Source organism: Gallus gallus, chromosome 17, assembly GCF_016699485.2.
Source record: "Gallus gallus isolate bGalGal1 chromosome 17, bGalGal1.mat.broiler.GRCg7b, whole genome shotgun sequence".
In the NCBI taxonomy this organism is placed as follows: Eukaryota; Metazoa; Chordata; class Aves; order Galliformes; family Phasianidae; genus Gallus; species Gallus gallus.
Window position 1 is genome coordinate 2,430,812 of NC_052548.1, and position 24,659 is coordinate 2,455,470.

At 55.2% G+C, this 24,659-nt stretch overlaps 2 protein-coding genes across 10 annotated transcripts in view; both read left to right on the forward strand.

Annotated features, from left to right (window-relative positions):
- Nucleotides 1-7,523, forward strand: part of NSMF (NMDA receptor synaptonuclear signaling and neuronal migration factor) — a 57,638-nt gene extending 50,115 nt beyond the window's left edge. For 7 of the 8 annotated variants that reach the window (XM_046901953.1, XM_015279659.4, XM_415535.8 and 4 more), the window contains one exon: nt 946-7,523. In XM_046901953.1, coding sequence (XP_046757909.1) covers nt 946-1,043 — 98 coding nt within the window. In that variant the 3' untranslated portion in view covers nt 1,044-7,523. The remainder of the gene's footprint in view (nt 1-945) is intronic. The other variant, XR_005840424.2, reaches the window with a different exon arrangement.
- Nucleotides 7,524-9,750: 2,227 nt separating this feature from the next.
- Nucleotides 9,751-24,445, forward strand: TPRN (taperin). Of its 2 annotated transcripts, none has more exons than XM_415534.8 (4): nt 9,751-13,248; nt 22,131-22,320; nt 22,763-22,890; nt 23,272-24,445. In XM_415534.8, exons 1-4 carry the CDS (start codon nt 11,305-11,307, stop codon nt 23,332-23,334), a joined length of 2,325 nt encoding a protein of 774 aa, XP_415534.7. In that variant the 5' UTR covers nt 9,751-11,304; the 3' UTR covers nt 23,335-24,445. The 2 variants fall into 2 exon arrangements, with proteins under 2 accessions (XP_415534.7, XP_046757904.1); XM_046901948.1 differs by having other exon boundaries at nt 22,766-22,890.
- Nucleotides 24,446-24,659: the final 214 nt, after the last annotated feature.

The following is a 24,659-nucleotide window of genomic DNA, read 5'->3' on the forward strand; positions in this document are numbered from 1 at the left end:
CCTGTACATGTGTGCCAAGAAGCAACTTGTAGGGACATTCCTTCGTTTCTGTACAGCCCAGCAGGCAAGGCAGCAGACTCTGTGTGCATGCACTTGAGCAGCTGATCATCCGGGGGCTGGGCTGAAGACTGTGTCTGAATTTATCCTGTTGATCAGTCTGGGACGCACTAAGAGCGTAACCCCTCTAATCCTTCTCAAAGTCATCTGAATCTAATCTTAATCAGGCCTCAAAAGCGAAAATCTCTTCCTTGAGCCCTGAGCCCGGGGTTGTTTGTGCCTTGTGTTTTCCAGTGGCACTTGCTGTGTCCAGCGGTGGTCCTGAGTGCAGAGCTCAGCCTGCGACCACCTCACGAGAGCCCACCTCCAGTCTGAGGTGGAGAACTTACATCAGTGTGTCCTGTTGAGCCTATTGCTGCGAACAGAGAGAGCTCTGCAGGACAGGGACAGCCTGTAAACATTCATTTCCCCCCCACACACACACAATTTTTGTTTTGAATTCTCCACGTTAATTATTTCATTGATTTTCCCCTCAGTTTTTACAGCAAGCTGACTCTTGCTGTGTAGCATTCCAAACTCTCAGAGTAGTGCTGCCTGGTGCAGCCTGTTAGAGCCATTGGCTGGTAGTCCACTTTCTGCAGTCTGTGCAGAGGTCCAAGTCTGGAGACACACACTGCGTTCAGTTCCCACCTCCACAGACCAACCTTTTGGTTGGATTATGAGGAGCCTTTCAGGGTCTGAGGATGTCTAAAAAGGTGCTTGCTCCTTACAGGCACCTTCACATGCCCTGGGGTATGTGCTACATGTCAGCATTCTCCAAATGAGACGCAGAGGCAGGTTCTCCTGGGCCCCCATCTATATGGGTGTGCTGTTTTGTTTTACTTTCGGTCTGTCTTGTTTCTCTGTCGTGCTGCAGTGTGTAACCCAAGCCCTCTGCTTCATCTCTAGGTAAGCAAATGATTGAGACTTACTTTGACTTCCGCCTTTACCGCCTCTGGAAGACCCGCCAGCACTCTAAACTTTTGGATTACGATGACATTTTATGATCTGGAGAAGACTTTGCAAGAAGTTGTTGATCACCAGTGTCCAAGAAGTCATGCTTATTGCAGAGAGACTCTTTTATTGGCACAGGGAGCCCTACAGGAGGCAGCAGTGCTAAAGGGAGGGAAGAAGGAGCCCTCGGAAGTGGATCGGGAAGAAAGTCTCCTGGGTCAAGAGAGACTGGAGGGGAAGGGGTTTGGCACCTCGCTGGGCTCGGGTCAGAGCCGTGGTGTCTCAGGAGGAGCTGTGTGAAGTGAGGACAGGATGGAGTTCCTTGCAGAACTGAGCTGTTTTGGGTCAGAATGGGCCAGATTGGATTCCAGGTCCTTTTAAAGACTTTTAAAGCTCAGGTTTTCTTACAAAACAAAAAATAAATAAATTACCCATGCACTACAATGAAGAAGTGACCAGAGCACAGAGGAAGGAGGGTTTTGTACTCATGGGACCTTCTGTGCCTGGGGATCTCGGAGAGCAAGGACTGCTACACCTACTCCTGCAGGCTTACATCAAGACGATCCAGTTTCAATGTGAATATACTGGAATATAGCATTGAAGTCTAACTTTTTTTGGTTTTGTTTAATAGAAAATAAGTGCAATTTTTATAGAGAGGAGGGCAAAACCCCTCCTGATATTTAATTAGTTAAAAATAACACACCAGTAACCAATAGATGAGGTATTTTTGGTCTGCTTGAAAATATATTCAGAATGGTAATATATCTTCTGTAGACATATTTAATCACCAGCAAACATGGTTTTAACGTAACCTGGCAGACCCTGCATGTCTGCTGCATTGATTAATCCGGTTTGGTTCATTACTTTCAGAGTAGCTGTGTTGCACAAATTGTATGTGCTCTCACGAATGTATATTTCTCCTCCAATTAGACACAACTTTGTTACTTTCTATTTTGCTGCTTGCAAAACTATGTGACTTTAGTTTTGCTGAAATATTTTAGGTTAGAAGTATGGTACCTGGCTGGGAAGCCTTGGCCGGGTTCACTATGATATAAAAATGAATTAGAAATTAATAGCCATGGCAATTGTTCATGCCAGTGTTTTGCAATGTGTTGAGAGATGAGTTCTCTTTCTGGGCTGCTGTGTCCAGCAGTGGGGGTTCAGACCATCAGAAGCCCTCCAAGGTGATTTTTCCCTGAGGCATTTGGAAGAAATGCTTCCTGAAGGGTTCAGCACGGGTTTGTAGCATGAGGTTGAACCTTCCCTACGTTCATTTGATTGCGAGTTGTTTGTGCGTAGATCCCCTCTTTTCCAGTGCTAGAAAGACCTGTTTGTGGGGCAGAGCTGCTCACATCCCTTCCCGTGCAGGACAAAACGAACGCAGGGCTTTGTAGCAGCAGCTGTGGTTTGAGAGCCCAGAGTTATAATTGGTATTTGAAGATGATTTTGGAACAGATTTACCTTTTGTTCCTTTAGCACAGGGACTGATATTTGTTCTGGGAGGGGTTTGGTTTGGTTTGGTTTTCTCCATCTGCAGCTCTCCAGAGGACAATTCAATACCACTTGCAGTCCGTGCAGGTCACTGGCTCTTCTGGGAGGTGATACACTCCATTGCTTACATGAGTAAAATGAGGAGGTGAACAGGGAGGGATTGTTTTCCTGATTTCCTGGGACCTAAATTATCAGATCGTGATGTGATGACAAATACATGTACAAACCTTGTTTTAAATACTTACAAAAAGCAGTAGTTGTTCTGATCTGTAGAGTACTCCTTCCCTCTGTGACGTGTGTGCTGTAATCCTGGGGGCAGGCTGCTGGCTGGAACTGCTGAACCCTGTACATTTAGAGCAGTTTCATAGCAAAAGTTTTGAAGAAAGAATGTACATATGGAAAGTGAAGGGAGGAATAGGTGGAGAGAGGGAGAGGTTGGGGCCATGAAGGCAATGCGTTGAACTGAATGGCTCGGAGCTGCTTCTCTGCCTGCTGGGCTCCAGCCCCTGACCCGGCTGTGTTTCCAGACCTGCAGTGAAGGGGACAGGCTGTGAGTTTTGGCAGAAAATGCCAGATCTAAAACCAAAACCCACGTGGATGCCAACTGGCTGTGTCTGAGCGTGGTAACCTCCACCAGCAGTGCTTGTGAGAGGTGGGAGCCACAGGCTCAGGAAGCAAAGGCACGTGTTATTCAGAGCATGGTCGTGGCAGGATTAAAATGCTGATACAAAACTCTCCCTTTGTGACCTTTTACCTCTGATGGTTACACTGCTAACTGGAGGCAGACAACTTGTCCTTCCTCTTTCTTTTCTGAAGTCAAATCCCAATTCGGTGAACTTGGTAGCATGGATGTAGCATTGTGGAACTATTGAAAACCTTCTGTATCTGGGAAAGGGCCCATTTATGTATCCACTTCAGTGATTCGTCTGTACAATTATTGTATATCTATTAGCATTGACCACTTATGGAACTCGGGTTGCGAAGTAGAAAGGTGTTTCTTGCATAACCTCTGTGGGAAGATGTGTGTTGGAACAAACAGCGCACTGTTGTGCTGCTGCAGCTGACTGCAGTGCCGTGCAACGACAGTGACTGCGTCCCTCTCTTTTCCAAAGATTATAATCAACATAGTTTGTGGTGTTTATGACATGAGCGTATTATTTCTGTTGTAGCATTCTTTTGACTCGAGATGAAGCACTCTCAGAGCTGTGACTGGGGAGACAAAAGAGTGTTGATGTTTTCTGTGCAAATAGCGTCATTGAAGTGTTAACTGGTTAGATAGAAAAAAGGGAATTCTTCCCCTTTTAACCTCTTGAATTCTGTAAGCGGCTGCTGGGGAAAGGAGGAATCAGCAGAGAATGGGGTGAAAAACAAAGTGTGAGCATTACAAACAGAGCCTGTGACTCCTCAGCTGGACCTGCCTGCATGGCACGACCTGTGTGCACGCTGCTGTCGGAGCCGAGCGGGGTCTGTCCTTCCCAAGGCCTCTCTGTGCTCCCTTCAGCTCTGAACTGCGCTGTTGGTATATGTGTCTGTCTGAAGCCATGAAACCACTTTGCTCGCACACAGTAATTGCTGTCTGAGTTGGAGCTCCCCTGTAAGGAAGGGGATCCTCGGGAGCAGTTTGCAGCACGGCTGTGCCCACGTTAACCTGCTCTCCTAGGGGATCTGCAGCCCTTCTGCTGTGCTGTGCTTTGGGCTCTGCCCCAGCATGGGCCTTCTGCTTGCCTGCTGTTCCTGCGGCTCCAGGGGTTGGATTTGCTCTTAGTGGGGGCAGGAGAAACCACAGCATCCTATGAACGTCCTGTTTAACCCGGAGAGAAGTGGGATAAATTGGGATACCTACATGGGTGCACCTCAGCAAAGTGTCAGAGTTTGTGCCCTCCTTGCTGAGGGGCAGTGTAGGCTGTGACTCCAACCCTTTACCTGGGCTGAGGAATGCCAGTAGAGAGCTCTGCTGGGCTCAGACTGGGAGCAGCCCAGCAGGATCAGCTCAGTCACCTGCTCCAGAAGCTGGAGATGCCCATCTCTGTGGTTGTGGCACTTGTCCTGTACAGGGTTTCCTAGAACGGCTTTTCTCCGTTGGCTGGGAAGGAAGAGAAGGAAGAGAAATGGTGCCCTAAGGGACAGAGAAAGAGTCAGAAAACTGTTAACAACTCTTTGCATCTCTCCTCACAGTGCAGCTGCCAGCTTCCTTTGCAGCTGGCCTCCAGGCCTGGGATGGGAAGCAGACGAATTAGCAGATCAGCCCTTTAATTGCATTAAACCAATAAATTCATACCAGTCTGCGTAGCTCCAGTGAAACCTCTGACTGCAGAAGGCAAACAGCCCATCCTGGCCCTGCTGTGTGTACTGTGGGTTCCCACTCCCTCCACCTCCGAGCACCTCAGGAGCTCTCTGAGCCTCATCCCATGCCTGTGGGGAGCCCTGCTTGCCTCCCAGCAATGCTGCTTTGCTGAGAGCTCTCTGGAAAGGAATTTGTCCCTTGTTTCTCATCCTGGACTTGTCTGGAGATGCACACAGGTTTCCTGCTCCAGTGGCTTCTGGACAGAACGTCTGTCTGTGCTTTCACATCGCCTCTTGAGGCAATGTCACCATTGTTTGTGCTGTGTTTGCATCTCCAGCTCTTGGCACACATCCGCTCTGCATCCACTCTGCAAATAGCTGCTGCTGCGTCGGGACACTGCTGTGTTAGTGGGCTGTGGCTGTGAGTTCCTGTCCTCAGGGCTCTGCTGAGGGTGACTGCAAATGTGGCTTCATTGCCTCCAGGCAGCACAAATGGGGCGGTCAGAAGAGCAGAAGGCACAGATGTTGAGCAGCCCCAGCACAGGGGGAGCTGCAGGTGGCATCCTGAACCCAGGCCCTGCTGGGAGGTGCACAGCATACTCGACTCACTCTGCTTGCTGTCTGCATAAACGTTCAACTCATCACAACCCAGTTTAGGAGTGACACATACATATGTTACCTACAGTGCTTCAGTTCAGGATGCGATATGTTACTATAATTCAAAAACAATCCTTCCAGGGCCTTTGGCAATTGGCACGGGTTGCCATGCAGCAGAGGATGTGCCGGGTTGTGCCATGCAGCCGCGCTGCCAGCAGCAGGAAGCAGATCTGCAGCCACACGCTGGGCTGAGTCACTCTGTGTTGGTTTCCCTGACGTTCCCTGGCGATGCAGGCAGACCTTCCTGGAGGGTGACACACAAACATCCTCCCCGGGGTCGTGGAGCGGCAATGCCACCTTCCAAGCCATCTATAAAAATAGAGTCGTTTGTGATCCGCGTTTTGTCCCACCAATCAGAGCATCTGCGGCCTTCTGTGTCTTTCCTGGGACTGTGTTTTATTTCTCAGGCATGGAAACGCAAGCCAAAGTCAACTGGAAACTGTTACGGTCTTGATGAGAAGTCAGCCTACTGCTAACTTTGTTTACTGGAGTTAAGTGAGTACATGGGTGGTTTAATGGCCGTGAACCTGACAGTGATTGCCGTTATCCGGGGTAATTGTGCTGTGCAATCAGCAGGGCAGTAGGATAGCAGGGTTGGCTGTCTACCTAAACTCCCAGCGATAGGAACTGGCAGCTACTTTGATTCAAAGGTGCATTCTGTCCAACGTACTTCCCATCAGCGTGGAAAGCCTGGGAGACTGGAAGTAATAAAACATGGACATGAAATGTGAAGAATCCCCCTAAGAGAATCTAAGCTGCGTTTTTTCCATTTTAGAGCATCCTTAAAACTGAAATGTAAGGGCATATAGAAAGCATCTAGGGTCCTGTGATGTACTGATGGTCAGGCAGCAGTGCTCAGTCAATGGGCGCTGTGCTCTCTGCATCCAGACGAGCTGATGGTTATCACAGCAGTAGTGGCCCCAGATGTGTTCCCAGCCAGCAGAGCGCTGTGTGTGCCCCTTGTAACAGCATAGCCCATCACGTGAGCCAACAAGTACATACAGCAATAAGCTGCCAGCACAGCACCTCCCCTGCCCCTGCTGTCATTGGCTTTTGTGTGTCTGACAGTCATCTTCCCGTGGTTGTGTGTGGCTGTGATGAGCTGTATGCAGGGATGATCCTTACGCAGGGAATGGGACTGCAGTGGTGCTGAGAGGGCTGTGGCTGTTGGCATGGGGATGTGCTGCTGGCTCAGGACAGCACACGTGCACACAGGTGATATTCAAAAAGCTTCAATGGAGAGTGGGGGGCTGCTGGATTTTGGGGCCTCCACTCAAAGGTCCTGCTGGTACAGAGCTGGGAATTCGAGTACAGCACAGGAATCCTTGCCCTGGCTTTTGAAATGCCCTCAAACCATCTCAGACACAGCAGGGTGAGGTGCTCTGTGTGGGGTGCTGCTCCCTGTGCAGGCCGTGTCCCTGTGCTCCCCCTGACACTGCTCGCCAAATGAGACCTTCTTTTGTTGGGTGTTGAGATGGGGAGGACTGAAGGAACTGAGCTGTGTGTGCCACACTGCAGGGAAACACATTGGAATGGTACCTGAGTGAGCACGAAGGGGCCGCAGATTTTCCACTGTGTGCTTCCTGTTGTTCTTTAACAACACTATTCCTGGAACTGGGCGACTTCGGTTGCGATGCCAAGCAACAGCCGCAGCAAAAACCATGCTTGCAGGCCTGGGAGGTCAGCGTGCTTTTAATATCTCAACTATTTCTGCGGAGTTCAGACAGCACTTCTCATTTCCAGCTCCTTTGCTCAGCTGGTTGGAGTTGGAGACGTCGGCCCCAGGAGAGCCTCCGGGACGGAGGGCAGTGCTGGCTGCAGGCAACGGCTGTCTGAAGGGAGAGTCTGGGAAATGGAGCTTGCCACCTCTGAGCTCAGCAGGCCCCACACCAGCAGGCTGCTCCGTGGGGAGGAGGAAGGAAGCTGTAAGCAGGGCCGGGCTGCGGGCTGGCTCTGTGCTGGGGGCAGCCCTGTGCCACGCTGCCGCCCATGGTGTTCCTCTGAGCCTATCTGCTGCTTTGTGTATGATAAGCAGGTTTCAATGACGTGAATGTTTCTAGGTTTTAAGATGTGATTTAATAAAAAGAGACGTTTCTGGGAAAGCAGGTTTTTCTCTCTCTTTTTTTTCCTTTCCTTTTGTTCTCTGGCTGAGTTCGTAAGCCCAGGAAACGCCACTTGGCAGAAGTGTGCGCTGTGCCAGCAGGGAGGGAGGAACCGCGCCAGGCACCTCCATGGCAGCAGAGGGGGAAACGCTGAGGAGAGCAGAGCGGAGCTCTGTGGGCACAGCCGGGGTGAGCAGCGTGCCCTGGGGGCAGCAGGGGGAGAAAAGCAAAAGCTGTCGGTGCTTTAAACGAGAAGGGAGGCAGACCCTGCGGTGGGGACAGAGTGAAGACATTGAGCACAGCCAGGAGGACAGAAGACATCGAGTTCCCATCAGCCACTGCCTGCTGCACTTGAAGGGAGCAGCTGTGGTCTGAGCCTCCAGCCATGAGCTCTCCCTCTGTCTCCACTGCTGACATGTGTGTTCAGGTGCGTTCGCCTTTCGCCACGTGCTGCAACCGCAGCCCCTGCAGTGCTGTAACTGCAGCCCCTACGCTCCCATCCTTCACTGCCATCCTTTGGGGCGCTGCTGCTCACTCTGGGATCTTCCAGCAGTCATTTCTGCATCCCTCCCCATTTGGAAACATTGCTGTCCGTCTTTCAGCAGTGGCAGAGAATGGAAATCCCTTCTATCTCCCCACCACCACCTGTGCTATAAGGCTGGCCAGCCACTGGTGCCCCGAGTAACCCGGTGGCCAGAAATCCTGCCTTTATTCCTCATTCTGGGGCCATTTAATCTCCATACTGCTCTGTTTCTAACTCAGCGTCACGGGGTGCAAAGTCAAACGCATCGCAGAAGCCCAGATACAAAGGGTTATTTTTATCTCACCTCCTTCCCGCTCTCCTCACGCAGGTGACGTGGGGACAAACCCAGGGCCGTGCAGGCGGATTTTCACACTGCCCCATAACAAAGGGCGAGGAGGGGGAAATCATGCATGCCTGAGTCCTGCTGGCCCGGCTCCCTCCCTGCTCCCTCCACACGTGGCTGCACCTGGGCTTGTCCCCGTGCATGCTGTTCAGTGCCAGCTGCTGGGTGTGGGCTGGCACTGACGTGTTGAACACATCGCATCCCGCTGCTGCCCGCACCGCCGCACCGTTGTGCTGCTGGGATGCTGTAAGCTCGCGCCCTGCTGCGCGGTGGCACTCTGCCATCACACAACCCCAGGCCTGTCCCCCGCCGTTGTCACACCTGGGTTTTGTCATCGAGCGTTTGGTTTTGTGCCAGAACGTGAGAGCTGAATGGGATTCCCAGGAGCCTCTCAGCCGCTGCTCCGGCGGAACCCACGGGTGTAAATGCAGCGATGGGGATGTGGATCAGCTCCAGAGCGCTCAGTAGTTGGCCAGGTTTCACTTTCCAGTCCCTCACGCCGTTTCAGGCTCAGCCTAGAACAAAGGCAGTTGATGGGAACTATGATAGAAGGCCCCACAATCCTGGCTGGCAGGGGAGGAGTTGAAAAACGGCTGCATTTTTTTCCATCATGGCAGGAGGGCACGCAGCAAAACCAACAGATGTCAGCTTCAGTCCCCACAGAGGGAGACGTTTCCTTTGCACCAGGTGCAGATCAACCGTGGGAGTCATTATTTCAGGATTTGTGGGCTTTACATGGGCTGAAAACCCAACGAGACAAGACCGTGAAAGAGAAATCCACTGAGATCCACGATTACAAAGGCACATTGTTGGCTCTGCAAGTGCCTGAGCCATGAGTCACCCGAGGCGGGGAAATGTCACTGCCCGCTGCCCTGTCCCTGTGCTCAGCGCCAGGCATGGCTGTGGCACAGCACGAGGGCTGCAGTGCAGGGCGGCACACAGAGGAGCGTGCAAACTTTAAACCAGTCTTGCAGTATTAAAGCTTAACTGCAAAGAGCTGCTTCCTTCCATCGAGCCTGGGCTTGCACATGCACAGCCAGGGCAGCAGCAGAGGTGGACGTTGCACCCTTGCCAGCCCAATGGCAATGTCGGCAATAAAACTGCAGCAGCCGCTCACTTCCAGGTACGGTTAAAGGTGTGCAAATTGCTCCGTTTTGGCTCAGGAGTGCAAAGGTAGGAGCCTTATCAGCAGGATGCAACGCTCCTTCCAGTAAGCAGGGCTGTATGTGCAGCGGTGAAGCGCCCACGCTGTGCTGGGGTGCGGCTCCGTAACGCCCGAGCGGGCCGGGGCTGAGCGGCCCTGGGCAAAGGTTGTTCACGTCGCTGCGTGCCATTCCCCTCCGTGCCTCACTGAGGATTTCAGCACACGCACAGTGTTGTCTGAGGCATGGAAAGCCCTGAGCTCCCCACCGTTTCCTGACGGCACAGACTTCCCCATGAAACGTGGAGGCAGCTGATAACAGGCGCTGCCTGCAGACAAAGCGCTGCCGGTGCTTCTCCCTGTGCTGCTGAGCGGAGCAGCGATGGCCGAGCAGTGAAAGCAGCACAAGAAATGTTTTCCTGCTCCCCTCCCGCCTTGGCCCTGCTCCACACTGCCTTCCCCAGCCGTGCCTGCTGCCCACAGCATGGAAACCTCACTGCCCCCTCCAGAGCCCTCCTTACAATGCCCCTTAATGCTCCCTTAGTGCTCCTTAGTGCTCCATAATGCTCCTTAATGCCCCGGTGCCCACCGGGCGCTCCTTTCCCCCAACACCCACTTACATCTGCTCTTCCTCAGACCACGGCCGGGCTGACAGCGGGCTGACCCTCACACACGCCTCTCATCCCCTTCCTCCTTGGCTGCTCCTTCTTGTGCTGCTGTTCCATGGGCCCAAACAAAAGGAAAAAATACCAGATTTGGGTTATTGTTTTGTTTTTTTCCTTAGGTTGAATGATAGAATCACAAAGGTTGGAAAAGACCACCGAGAGCACCGGGCCCAACCCCAGCCCACCCCCACCATGCCCACCAGCCACGTCCCTCGGTGCCACATCCCCATGCTCCGGGAACACCTCCCAGGCAGTTCTGCAGCATCGCCACCCTTCCGAGAAGGACTTTTCCCTGACATCCAACCTGCACCTCGCGTGGTGTAACCGAAGGCCATCACCTCCCATCCCATTGCTGTTGCATGGGAAAAGAGGTCATCCCCCCCCCCGGTTACAGCCTCCTGTCAGGGGCTGCAGGGAGCACCAGGGCCTCCCCTGAGCCTCCCCTTGTTGGGGTTACGTGCTGTGGCTCCCGGCAGGGTGGATGAGCACCAGGGCCTGGGAATGCGCGACCACGGCTGCCATTGGGGCAGATGGGACCCACCGTGGGGCACGGAGAGGCTGTGAACGCTCCCTTGGGACACTTTGCTTGGGATCAGCACCGCTGGGATCCACAGGGCTGCGTTTTTAGGGCCAGTTCTCTTTAACGTTTATCAGCGACAGGACACGGGACTTCACGGCGTACTCATTAAATTCGGAGACGACACCGAACGGGGAGGAGCCACGGAGCCCCCGCAGGGCAGAGAGGCCTCACGGGCCGATCGGAGGGCCGGGCGGGCACCGCTCCCAGCCGCGGGGTTGGGGTTGGGGTGGCGCTGCGTGGAGCCGAGCTGCCAACACCCCCTCGCGCCCCGACACCGCCCGCGCTGCTCCACGGCTCTACGGAGCCGCCCCGCCGCAGGGAGCGCCCTCCGCACCGCCCTCCGCACCGCCCGGGGTCGCGCTGCCCTCCCGCCCTCAGGGCCGCCCGCCCCGCCCCGCCCCGCCCCGCCCCGCAGGACGGCCCGGGGGTGGCGCTGCGCAGGGCCCGGCTCAGGTGCGGCGGGAGGAGGAGGACGAGGCGGAGGAGGACGCGGCGGCCGCGGCGCGGCAGTGCCCTGAGTGCCGCCGCCATGAGCAGCGCGGAGCCGCCGCCGCTCGGGGCCGGGCCGCGGGCACAGCCCGCCTGGAAGAGGGAGATCCTGGAGCGGAAGCGGGCCAAGCTGGCCGGGGCGGCCGCCGGAGAGACGGAGCCCGCGGCGGCGGCGGCGGCTCGGGGCCCGGCGGGGACGGGCGAGCGGCTGGTGGTGGCCGAGAGCTTGGGCCCGCTGCGCGAGAACCCCTTCATGCGGCTGGAGAGCGAGCGGCGGCGGCTGCGGCGGGGGCTGCCCGGGCACGGCCCCGAGGCGGCGCGGCCGCTGCAGCAGCTGCTGGAGCTGTACAGCGCCGTGCCGGGCATCCGCACCATCCGCGCCGACAACATCCTCATCATCGAGTCGCAGCCCGACGCCGCCGCCTGCTTCGCCGACGGGGAAGCGCTGTCCGGGCGCCGCCGGGAGCCCCGCGCCGCGTCCCCTCCGCGCCGTGCCGACCCGCTGCGGGAGCTGTTGGCCCGCCGGGGAGCGGCCGTCGCCGAGATCCGCGCCGACCAGGTCGTCATCTACGAGGCGGCCGAAGCGCCGGAGCCTCCCGAGGCCGCCGAGCCGGGCACCGTCAGCCGCCTCCTGGAGAAGTTCGGGCAGCGACCGCGGGGCCGCCGCCGCCGGGGCGGGGAAGCGCCGGCCGGGGCCGCTCCCCCCCCGGCGGCTCCGGGCTCCCCCCGCTCCTCGGCTCCCCCCCCGGCGGCGCCGACCTCCCCCCGCCCCTCGGCCCCGAAGGCCGCCCCGACCTCCCCCCGTGCTGCGGTCCCCCAGCCGCTGCCGGCCCGTCCCCAGCCGGCTGCCCCCCGCGCCGCCGCCCCGCAGCCCGCGGCTCCCCCGACAGTCCCGGCGTCCCCCAGGGCTGTGACCCCACCGGCGGTCCCGGTCTCTCCCCCTGCCCCGACGGGTGCGCCCAAAGCCGCGGCTCCCCAGGCCAACTGCTTCCTGCACAAGATCGGCTCCAACTCCTTCACTGTGACCCCCCGGGGCCTGCCCCCCCCCGGCCGTGTCCCCGAGCCTCCCCCCAGCCGTGTCCCTGAGCCCACCGCCCGGAGCGTGCCGCCCAAGGGGCCGCCAGTGCCATCCACCAGCGCTGCCAACGCCAGGAGGCCAAAGCCAGAGGAGGTCGAAGTGGCCGCATCGCCCCCGCCCAGTGCCAGTCCGGCCCCCAGTGCCACCCAGCCGCTCTCTGCGTTCGCCCCCCGGGCTGGGGGCTCCTTTGAGATCCACCCGGCCCCCAAGCCCGACCTGGCTGCCATCCCTGCTCACGACCTGCAGGCGCAGGCCTTGGCCAAGCTGCGCCTGAATTCACGCAACTCCTTCCTCTTTGTGCCCCGCCGGGAGGGCGGCACGGCTCTGCCTGCGGCCCAGAGCAGCGGGACGGGGCCACCGCCGCCATCCCCGCAGCAGAAGGTACAGAAGGAGCCCCTGCGGGTTTCCGCTCCGGAGCAGGAAGAGCCGATCGCTTCCCCGCCGGCGCCTGTGGATCCGTCGGTACCTGTGACCTACATCGATGACATTGTGGAGCCGGACAGTGGGGAGCTCTCCCCGAGGGCAACGAGGACGGAGAACTTGGATCAGCCTGGAGGAGCCGGCCCTGAGCTGGAGATGGAGATCTCCTCCGTGCCCCTCTACAGACCGCATTCCCCCGGGCTCCACCAGAGGGGAGGTAACACCTTCACTGTGGTGCCCAAAAGGAAGCCTGTCGCCTCGGGGCTGCAGGGTCTTACAGAGGCTGGTGGGAGGCCTCAGCGGGAGGAAGAGGAGGAGGATGAGGAAAGCAAAGGAAGAAGCAAAGCTGTAGAGAACGCAGATGGGCCCCAGGTGGGGCCGTCCCATAAGAAGCGCTACCCCACGGTGAACGAGATCGAAGTGATCGGCGGGTACCTGTCCCTCGAGAGGTCCTGCATCAGCAAGACGGGCTCCCGCCGCAAGAAGGTAATGGCCTGGGGCACAGCTCTGAGCAGGGAGGCCCAAAGGAGCTCCTCACTGCCCTGACGGTCATCCACGTGAGCTGCTGGGCAGGGAGGTGGGCAGCTTGGAGTGGGATGCGCTCTGTGGTAACCACAGGGCCTCTCCTGCAATCCCTTCTTGGAGATATGGTAACAGAAGGTGAACTGATGGGATTTAGAAGGTGGAGGAGAGCTGTGCGGTTGGAACGGCTGCGGTTGCCCTCAGCCCTGGCTGTGCTGTGTGCACTGAGCTCTACGGGATCGCTGGCGTTGCAGAGCGCAGTGCCGTGCTGGTGCCTTCCCTGGATTAGGGACCTATTGATAGAGGCTCGGGAATTAGGTCTCTATTAGGCAGAAAGAGATGAGCACCAACTTAACTCCTCCTGATGGGATTATGCCACCTGTCTGCTCCATGGGACGGCAGCTGCCGCTCAGCTCAGGGCTGCGAGGTTCACCCACCGCTCCGAGTTTCCTAAACTGAGCTCCACAGAACGCGTTGGGATGCGGCGGGGGCACGGCGTGCTGGCACAGCTGATGTGCTGAGATGTAGGCGTGAATTGTTCTGCTTGCCATAGTGACAGGTAGCACAGGCGCTGTGTCACTACAGAGCCCGGGTTCTGGCTGTGTGCTGTGACATGTTTTCCGTAGCAGGAAGAGCTGTTTGACGTTCCGTTACCTGAATTCCACCGAGCGTTTGATGGGCTGAATCCACGCGGGTGCCTGAGGCACTGAGCATCGCAGGGCGAGGAAATGCTTTGAATGGGATTCATCTCGTTTGGGAGAGAGGCGGCAAGCGCTGCTCCTCTTGGCTTAATAACATTAAGTTCCTTCAGAGGAGCAATCAGCGTGTGTTAATTAAGGCAGGTGGCGGATCTGAAGCGTGAGAGCCGTGCAGCAGAACAGGCAAATCTGCTCATGTGCACCGCGTAAGGATGGCAACAAAAGGGAAGGAGAGGGATGAGGACAGAGCGGGTGCAGCACGTTGTTGGAGGTGGGCAGACACTGCAGAAGGACACGGAGGAGCCCCGGCACCTCCATCCCTGGGGCTGTTTGAATGCGTGCTCTGATCCACGTGGACCTGCTCCAAGCAGGACTTTGGGAGGGAGACATCCAGAGCTCCTTCCCAGCCCGAGGTACCGTGAGTGGCTCTCAGCAGCTATTGTGTGTGCCGGGTGTTGGTTTGTGTGACGTTGGAGCTGTGGCAGTGGCTGTCCCCTCAGCAGGCATTTGGGAGGTGACAGGCAGTAATGCTGCAGGATCTGTGTACGTCACTAACGGAGTTTGCTAAGGGTTGTGGGGGTGTTCTGTGTGGCAGCTTGCAAAGAGATCTCGCTTGTGCTGAGGGAGAGGTTAAACACAAAGGAGCAAGGAAGTGTCATGCTGCAGAGGCTGAAATGAATGCAAAAACCCTTCAGGAGAGGAGGCCCAGCCTGAGGAGAGCTGTGAGTTCCTGGGTGAGATGTGGCCCTCCGTGGCAGCACGTGGGTTTTGTGCCCGCGCCTTTCCCTGCACACAGCATGGCGTGACTGCAGCCGGGATCTGGGGATGGATCAGGCAAATGGAAAGAGTTCTGTTTACTCTTAACCTAGAGGATGTTTGTGGCTTTTGCTCTGGATAATGAGGCTGAGTGTTGATGCCTGAAAAGGAAGGAGCTTGCATGAGAACGCATTCCTTGGTCTCTTCCCAAGAGATCACTGTGTGTCGTCAAGGCAACTGGCCAAAAACATGAGTTCTGTTTTGTAGATATGTTGGGCTTTTCAGAAACTCGGTTTTGGTCTGAGGAGGAGCAAACATTTTTGTGTGCTGTCCCCATTGGGCCACTGAGCCACCCATCCCTGCAGGCCGACCCCAGCCCATCCCTGCGGCTCTGGGTTCCAAGCCCTGCCTGTGGCCTCACTGTGGCCCTGGGCGTCTCGCTGCTGCTGCTTTCCCTTTGGAAATCAGCTGTACTGCTCCTTCCAGACGCCTCAAGTGTGTGAAGTGACTGTTTGTTTTGGGGCTGGGGCTGTCTGCTCCAGCTGGGCAGTGAGCTGGGGGGGAGGAGAGTGTGTGAGGGGGGTGGAAAAGCTGTCCCAGGTCTTCAATAGAGGCAGCTTGAGCTGCTGAGGTGGGACAGGCGTTCACAGAGCTGTGATGGTGAACGTGGGGTTGTGTGGGACCAAGGGGGGCAGAGACCCCACTGTGCTCTCAGTGGGGAGCGGGCTGCCTGTGTGGGCAGGAGGCTGAGCGCTCGTCCTCCTGCAGGTCTGTCCCGGAGTCATGTGGGTCTGTCCCTCTGCTCTGTGGCCATTCCAAGAGACCTCTCCGTGTGGTGTCACCACCAGTGCAGGTGCAGCAGTGCGGTGGCTGCGGAAGAGGCTGGCTGAGCTGTCAGCTCGGGCAGTGAGGACAGGATACGTGCACAGGGATGGGAGGAGACCTACTGACCCTTGTTCTCAACGGGGCACCGGGGAGAGGATGCAGAGCGTGGCTGTGACCTCTGTTCAGTGCTCATCTTCATCCTCTGTTACGGCAGCGGAAGTGAGGAGACGTCAGCCTGTCAGCAGCCCCAGGTGGGAGGGAAGGCCTTGCTGCAGGGTGTGGATCTTTTGGATGTCTGAGGATAAAATCTGGCTTGGGTGAGTTGACAGGAAGCAATCCTTGGTTACCTGCCAAAATAACGTACCTGGGGTTGTCAGCGTGAGAGGAATCTGAGTTTCTGTGCCATGTGGTTGCCATGTTGGAGTGAGTGCTGGAGAAGGACCGCCGGCTGTTGGGACCGGTGGGGTGCCCAGCAGTTATCTGTCTGGCTTCAGGCTTTGTGCTTTGAGCACGGTGGAGGTTGGACTTGCCCATGAAGTCCTGCATGCACAGAAGGTGCTGGGCTGTACTCACCCCTTCGGTCTCATCAGGTTCATCCCCAGTCCCAGTTTTTGCCCTCTTGGGGACCCTGCAGGAAAGGTGACCTGTAAGCCAGGCCACCCAAGTCCTGTGGGTTTGAGGGTGTGAGAGCCAGCAGGCACCGTATTATTGCTGGAAGGTGAGCAGCAGCTTTGTGCAAACAGGGCTTACAAGAACGAGATGGGTGGGATCCACACAGTGGCAACCAAATGCTTCTCTGCTTCTCTGCAAAATTGCCTACAAAGACTGTAGTTTAGAACGGCTGAATTGTTAATGTTTTGAGCGGCTTAAAGCTTGAATGTGGCATGCAGATGCCCACGTGAATGTCTGTTGCACGGTTACTGCAGACATCCCTCAGCCTTTCAGCATGGGCAGTATTGGGCAGCAGTTCTGTTGGTCTGACCTGCCTCGCCGTAGCTTTCCATCTGCTCACTTCTGGTGGTGGTCGGTGAGAACCATGTGTGGGCTCAGGATGCTGGCAGGGGTGAGCACCTCCAGCTGTTAACCAAACCTGTCTGCAGCAAGCCTGTGCCACATAGGATCGAATTGCTGGCAGTGCTGTTTGCAAGGTATGGCACAAATAGGTTTGCCTGGTAGTGGAGGCAGGAATCTGCAGAAACCTGATGAAGGTTCCCTCCCCTCTGTGTTTTGGAGGGCTCAAGTCAAAGATTGGTTTTATTGACCTTTTTGGAAGGCCTGTGCCTTGCCATTTTCTGTCTCTCGTGCCTGTGCTATGCTTGTGGCACTGCATAAACCACCTTCAAGGAGGGGCTGTAGGATGTATCTGACAGGAACGTGTTGCATTTTTAGTAGGTGAGGTCAGCGGTGGTGAGTTCTGCTCAGAAGGCTTCTGCATGCCTGTGCTCAGCCTGGGGCCTCCCCAGCAGAGATGGTCTCCAGCAGCTCTCGGTGCGAGCAGGACTGCAGTGGATGGCCGAAGGCTGCAGACAGCAGTGCTTAGAGCCTAAAGCACCCGGCAGGCTGGACCTGAGCACGTTGGTGTGTGGGGGTGTTGATTTCTGTTTACTTGCTGCCTGCCAAACGCTGCTTCTGTCATACCAGCCCAGTACCAATGGAGCAGATGAGTCACGTTCATCTCCCCAGCAGTGGGAGGGCTGTTGCAATCTGGGGTTCTCCGCAGCCTCACCCTGTGCTGAGCTGCTCCCGCGCTTCACTTCCGCCCATGTGGTGTGCAGCGAATGGGGCAGAAGAGCTACAGTGAAAGCTCTTAAGCAAATCAGAAGCTGGTGGGACGTGCCCAGGGCTCAATCCAGCCCTGGAACGTGAGAGATTTGGAGTGCTTTGTGCTCTGGATGGCTGTGCAGGAAGTCACACTGAAGGGTCTGTCCTGCCGAGAAGCTTTGTAAGCATCCTGGGAAGATCTGGCGCTGTTAGTGCAGCCTCCAGGCCCTGGCACTGATTGCACCGTGGTTTTGCCTGCTCTCTTTGTGCATTCAGATGCATCCCATGCAGGGAGAGCTGTCTGACCCTTACGGGCTGAGTAATGCATGGATTCCTTGTTGAGCTGTGGAAGGCTGTGGCTCTGTGTGCAGATGTGCAAAGGGACCAAGGGCTGCTGTGGTGAATCGCTGCTTTGTGCCGCACCACTTGTGGCCAGTTGGGCACTGGGACCTCTCCTTGGCTGACGTGGTGAAAGGAAGAGTTGGAAAAGAGCTGCGTGCCCGGCGATGCTCAGGGGATGTCCCTGCCCCGTTCTGTCCGAGCAGGAATTTGAAACTTCCTCCTGTCTTGTGTGAGGAGTTTAATATTTCGAATCTCCATGCATTGCTCCTGTCTGCCATGTGCTTCAGCATATTGATTACACAGGGCTGCCTTTGTGGGTTGCCTTGTAAATGGAGACTTTCTTGTTTTGCCTGGTGGTTGGGAGCTGGGATGCGGGCCTGGAGGCGCTCTCCCCTTTGCCAGCAGCACAGTGCTGCCCTGATGTGCTTTGCTCTAAACCCTGAGTGTTTCTGGCTCTGTTCAGTAGCTAACTCAGTTCTGCAGTTGGTCACTGAGTAAAACCGAGTGTTGCTGTTGGGAAACTCATCTCAGAAAAGCATGATTAAGTGAACTGAAGGTGGAACAGCCGACAGAGCTGTACAGAGTGACAGAAAAATGCCATCTGTCATTTCTGAGCACAGCCAGGGGGGTGCACTCAGAGCAGTATGAGGTTAATCTGATAGAGGAGCAGTGTATGTCTGCTCCATCCCTAGGGAATTCCAAGGAAAAACCCTTCCTTCCAAGGAAAGGCTTTAGGTGTACAGACGTTCCTTATCTTCTCTGGAATGACAGCCAGTGCCTTGTTAATGTGTTAAGGCTACAGCAGAGCTTGCAGCCGTGCATGGGCTGTGTGCCTGGGGTTATTCACCAGTTGGGCTGGCACACGGTTGTGTTTCAGGACAAGTATAGGCACGTAGATAAGCTCATTGGTAACTCCTCTGGAATGGGTGGCCTTCCCAAAAAGCCTTTATCTCCGAGTTTCAGAGAGGAAACTGTTGCATGAGATCATATAGATCATTGACTGCAGGGCTGGGTGAGAAACTGCAGTTCCTGTGGAAGTGTGTAGCTTTGGAATGCCACCGCCTGCTGAGCTTGTGAGCATGGTCAGGCTGGGGCATATGGATTCTTTTCTCCTGTAAAAAGTATGCTTCTGCCCTCTGTGCCTTCTATTTGTCCATCGTACCCCATGGCAGCGTGGAACTTGGAGGCTGTTCTGCATTACAACCACCCAACGTGCCCAGGGTTTGGTGCTTGCTCAGCAGCCCGTGCTATCCCTGTGGGTCTGTGAGGGATGCTATGCAGCAGCAGGCTTCCCACGGCCCCCTGGCCGTGCTGCAGTTCTCAGGTCTCTGATGTGATGTCTTGGGCTGTTGGCTCATGTCTTTGTCTCGTTGACCAAATCTCTCGACTGCCACTGTAGTGAAAAAGATGTAGCAAAGCTCAGTGTAAGACTGTATGGAAGCACGGGTTGATTTTCCTTCAGAACACTGATTTATTCGTGCTTGATTGATGTTTCAGTCCAATCCTGCTCAACTATCTGTGCTCCCTGCAGGTATCGGCCCAAACCCTCCCGCTGCTGCTGAGAAAGGAGGAGGCATTTGGCTGACCAGGCGTGAAAAGCTGCTGAACCAGCTGCTGGAAATGACACCCAGCAGTGTGTTGGCAGCCCACGCGTGCCCTGGGGATGTAGGAGACAGCACAGTCCCTCATTTTGTCATTTCAGGATTACATTGCTCGGGGAGGAGAATGGTTAGAGGGAATTAGTACCTGAGAGGAGCAGCACTGCTGCTGCTTTGGCTCTGCCATGCCAGCCGAGCTTGGTGCTCACGGGTGGAGAAAAGCCACAGTGCAGAGATTGATCTGCATCCTCAGCTCCGGAGCTCTGTGGTTTGCTCTGACATCCACGTGCTGGGAGCTGCCATCGGCGCTGTGCTCCGTCCTTCACTGCAGAGACTTTCAGGCTTCTCACCCTGACTTTGGGAGGTCTGCCAGCCTTCCTTGTTTGCGTGGCAGGTGGCTGTGAGGTGGTGATGTTTGTTTCTTGTCTGTGTGCACGGTGGGTGCAGGTCGGTTCCAACAGCATCTCGAAACAAAGCAGACTTCTCCTTTTCCTTTTTGTGTTCCTAAGCCGTGTACAGCTACCAGCGTTAGGCTTGCTGGGCAACGTTTACCCTGGCTTCCCTTTCCTGAGTACTCTATTACTCATTACTGCTCAAATCCTAGCAAATAAATAAATGATTTTTGCTATGGCAACAAGAACCCAGTGGCTCAACGGCGCAGTGTTCCCCAAAAACCAGCTTTATTCTTCCTGGTACGGCTCCGATTGCTGGGAGCGTTCCTGTATAGGTGCCTGGCTGGGGTTGGACCCTGGTTATGTGACACAGCTCTGCATAAAGCATTCCACTGAGCAAATACTGCTAAATCCCTGCAAACAGCCCCGGCTGGAGGCTGCAGTTTCCCTCCCATGACCAGGACTGGCTCCTGGGGCGTGTTTTTCTCCTAAAGAAATAACCTCAGCACCTTTGTGTTCCTGCAGAGCCAGGCTGCCGTTACTGAGTTTCCAATTTGTTATTCCCAGCTGCTTCCCAGTCTCACAATAAGCTGTTCCTGCGCTGTTTGCTTTGCAAGGGTGCGTCCTTGAGAGCTCCATGGCAGCACAGCCCTTCCGTGGTGTGTATCCGTGGGGTATCTGTGCAGACTGGCTGGCGTGGTGTGGGGCTGGCACTGCCACAGGTGAATAGCTTCAGCGTTGCCTCCTAGAGCATGGCAGGGACCTGGTGTTGGCTGTGTGCAAATGGGAGCTGCTTGCATTCAGGCCTGCTGTCTCTGGGTGCTGCTTGTGCAGCTCTGCTGGGGCCTCGCTGTGGGGTGGGGCTGCTTTCTGCCCTCGCCCCATGCACAGCTTCGCTCCCAATAGGCCTCAAAGCTATATTGCTTACAGCTCTCCTTCTGTTAGCAGAAAATGAGAAGAACTGAGCTCTGTCTCCCAAGCTTGGATGGCTCAGCAGCTCCATCCCGCAGCCCCCAGCCTGGCAGCGCTGCTTGGCCCCACACAGAGACACATTGTGAGCCGTCACTGCTGCCTCGGGCCAGGGAGCATGTAGGTCAGCAGTGGGGTGAAGCCTGGGGAGCAGCCCTTGGGTGCTCCAGCACAGGGATGTTTCACTGCAGCCCCCTTGTCTGAAATGGGATCACCCCGTGCTGCTGGAAGGCTGCTTAGGGCCACGTGCTGCTCCTCAGCCCGTGGTGTGTTTTGTATGCAAAGGAAAGTGTGGCACATGGGGCAGCTGTACTGCATCTCCTTCCTGCTGGTTGCACAGGATGAGAAGAGACCCACGGAATTAAGCAGGACCGATCCTGCCCCTTAATTCTGTTCGTAACCCTATTAGCTCAGTTTTAAATGCAGTTAGAAGTAAGGGGATCAAAGCACCCTTTTAGGCAGCTGGTCCCGAACCCTGATCCGCGTTGGCTACATACTCCCCTATTTTTGGCTCAAACGTATTCCTGGCAGCCTTATCCTCCTTGTTTGTCTGTGCTGTGTGCTGGCATCAGCAGTTCTTCTCTGCTCCTTGGTGTTTATTTTCTTGGGGTACTTACAGAGAGCTTAAATGCTTTTCCTCGACCTCTGTTTTTGTTAGCATCAGCAGGCTGAATTTCAGCTCCACCTGCCCAAGAGAGGTGAACTGATTGTAACCAGATCTTCAGAGCTGTAGGTAATGATTAGGGCAGCTTTGAGCCTGGAAGACCACATCTGGAGTTACTGTGTCTGGGTTTGGCCTTTCTGCCATGGGGAAGTTGTGCCTCCTGCTTTTATTCAGCTGTGATGAAGTTTTCACCGTTGCTGAAGTCGTTAAGGAGGCTCTTAGAGTAAGGGTTGGTCTTAAACATCCACCCATGTGTAGGGTGCTTGCTGCCTGACCTTCTAAATGACCCATACGGTTCTGTTGTTCCCTTGGCTGTGTTGCAAGATGGAGTCATCTTCATTTCTCAGCCTGTCAGTTATCATGCAGAGGTCATTAGGGAGAGTGCTTAATAAAACTGGTTTTGAAACAGAACCTTAAGGGGCTCCCACTTACCTGGCCTTGCTGCTCTCTGATACCACCTGTTACCATCTTTCCTTTAGCTGCTTCTGTCTTCTGACATTAATCTGTTCTTTGCCTGGTGTGAATAGTTTCTTAGCATGATGTCCTCCCCACAATGTGGTCCTGATTACTGGCATTTCCAGCGTGCAGGAGCTCAAAGGAGTTGGCAGGTGGTAAGAGACACCACCTTTTCAACATGAGGATGCTTTCCTTTCCTCCTTGGCGGCTCCGCTTCCCCCTGTGGGACGTGCAGCAGAGTCCTGGCTGCTGGCATTGCAGTGTGAGGTGGTGGCAAAGAGCTGAAGTGCTCTGCACCTCTGGGGCTCCTGACTGTCCCATGTGTTCGCCTGTCTGCCTCTGTGGTTCCTCTCATTTCTAACGATTCTCCTTTGCTGTTGTCTAGATGAAGATCTCTTTCAACGAGACAAGTTTGCAGACCATGTTTGAGTATCCATCGGAGAGCTCACTGGCGGAGGAGGAAGAGGAGGAGGAGGAGGAGGAAGGACACGCTTCGGAAACAGAGGAGGACAAATCTCACACCTTTCGCATTCCACGCCCAAACAGCACTTTGCATCCCAATGCAGCTAACCCAGGTGGGTGAAGCACGGGTACTGCAGGGTTATTGGTGGTGTCTGATCCTGTCTGTGTTGCCTACAGCCATTATGTGCCCCAGACAGCTGGAAGTGTTAGCAGATGTGACGTGACAGCAGAATTGGTTTTAGTGTGGACGGAGTTTGAAACCAGATCAGGGAATTCCCAGACATCTCTTGCATGAAATGCAGAGAAATGACTTAAAAATGTAGAACTTAGAAATACCCTTTATGCTGAGGGGGTTGTTGGTGCTGCAGTGTCTGCTAGCAGCTCTGGGCAGGGGAACTGACAGCCACTGGAGGCATGGCACAGCCTTGTACCTGCAGCAGGAACAGCTTCCTTGCCCGTCCTGCAGATGGGCAGCTTCCATCCTGTTCCTGACAGTCGTGACCCCTCTTCCTTTTGGGGTGGTGAGAGGCGTTCACGTCAGCTTTGTCCTTGCAGCAGATCTATCCAGCTACACCCCAAAGCACTCTGTGAAGTTCAGCGAGTGGCAGGAGCAGAAGTATGAGGAGATGCCTGCCAAGGGACCCCTCCTGAAGGAAGCTGATTCCCAAGGGAACCAAGTCATGGTGAGGCTTCACAGCACTTTCTGGCTTTGTCCTGGGCTGCTCTCTGTCTGCACAGTGGGTGGGACAGGATCTGCCTTCTCCAGAACACATCTGTGGGCTGTGGCACACCTCCCTGGGTGGTGAGAAGAGATTAATGCCCACTGCCACCATCTGCCCTGCCTCCTGTGTGTGTGTGTGTGTGTGTGTGTGTGTGTGTGTGTGTGTGTAAGGCAGTGGTAAGGCAGCTGGCACGCTTTGTGCTGCAGGGCACATCTGGAGGGGGATTAATGTGCTCAGCAGCCCCAGGCGAGGTGCCACCACAGCCCTCACTACCCGGAGGTGTGGGTCCCCGTTTGCTTTCCATTTGGTGACGATTCCGTTTCCACTCTGCTTTCTCCACAGCTCACCCCAGCCGAGAAGGGCAGACTCTCTGACTTCAGCAGTGAGCCCGCTCTGTACTTCTGACGGCTCCACCTCTGAGCCTGCAGCAGCAGCTGCTGGGCAGAGCCTGGCAGTGCACCGTGGAAACCAACGCCTGGGTCCCTCCCTCATGGCAGGTTTCACAGCATCCCGATGCCAAGGGTGGAGGAGATGCCATTGGGTGTCTTTGGAGAACATTTGCACTGGGTTCTGGGACCTAAACGACTGGTTTTTTTAACGCATATGGTTTATTCTCCCTGTGGCCTTGCATATTCCTTGTTCAAGATCAGCTGTTGATGAGACAGGTATCTTAAAGCAATGTGTAACCCCAGGATGGATGTAGATTCTCTCAGTGCTTATGACTCTGCTCATCCGAGTGCTGAATGGGGCCCGGACAGCATTTGTAACACTTCCCTCACGAGAGGCCCCAGTGAAGAAAGCTGTGGGCAGGTGGCTGGGCTCACTGCAGTGGTTCTGACAGCCAGGTTGTGGTGGCTGGAAGAGCTGCTGAGGGTTTGTGGGTTGTTCTTGATGTGTTTTTGGGTCTGGTTTCACCAGTCGTGGAATTTATGTGCCAGTTAAGCTCTTGTGAAGGAAGCTGAACACACTGTGTGGGTGATGGGGAGGGGAATAAATGCCTTCAGCTTTAGGTGTCACTTTTGCACTGACAGCAGGAAGCACCCGGTCCAGCTTGAGCCTTGTGAAGGTTCCCAAACATTGGCCATAGCTTTGATCTCTGTAACTTCCTCTGCTCTCCAGTCTGTACTAACTGCTAATTGTGCTTGTTTGCCAGTAACTCCTGTTCTGTTTTGGCATCTAATGGGGCCAGGCCTGGGACAGCTGTGTCTTAGGTGGTGGGGAGGGAGACTTGCTCCTTGCCTTGCTCACTCTACTTCTCTATGCAAAGCACAGGAGGACCATTTCACTCCTTCCTTCTGCAGAACTTGAACAAGGAATATGGTTTTTTTCTTAGTATTTTTATAGTTCTGTTGTAATTGTTTGATGCAGCCAACATGCACAGGAATCTGCTAGACTCTTCCATTTAAATTTTTTACGACTGTACACTCAGGGTCAAAATTGCACTCTGGAAAAGACTGAACACTGCTGCTAATGTGATTTGTACTTCTGGGATTAAAAGAGATGCAGTTGGAATAGACACAGCCTCTTTGGGCTTTATGACATGGGCGGTACCCCCACGCGTGGCTCTGTCTGAAGGACCAGGCTGCCATCTTTTGGTGATGTTTGGGTTTTAGTGCTTTGTGTATTACATACAGGCAGTGTCTAACCGAGCTGACGCTGATCCATGATCTGAAAATGTTCTTTATGCCTTTTTACATCTTGTACTGTTGGAAAGCTCGGGCTGTGAGCTC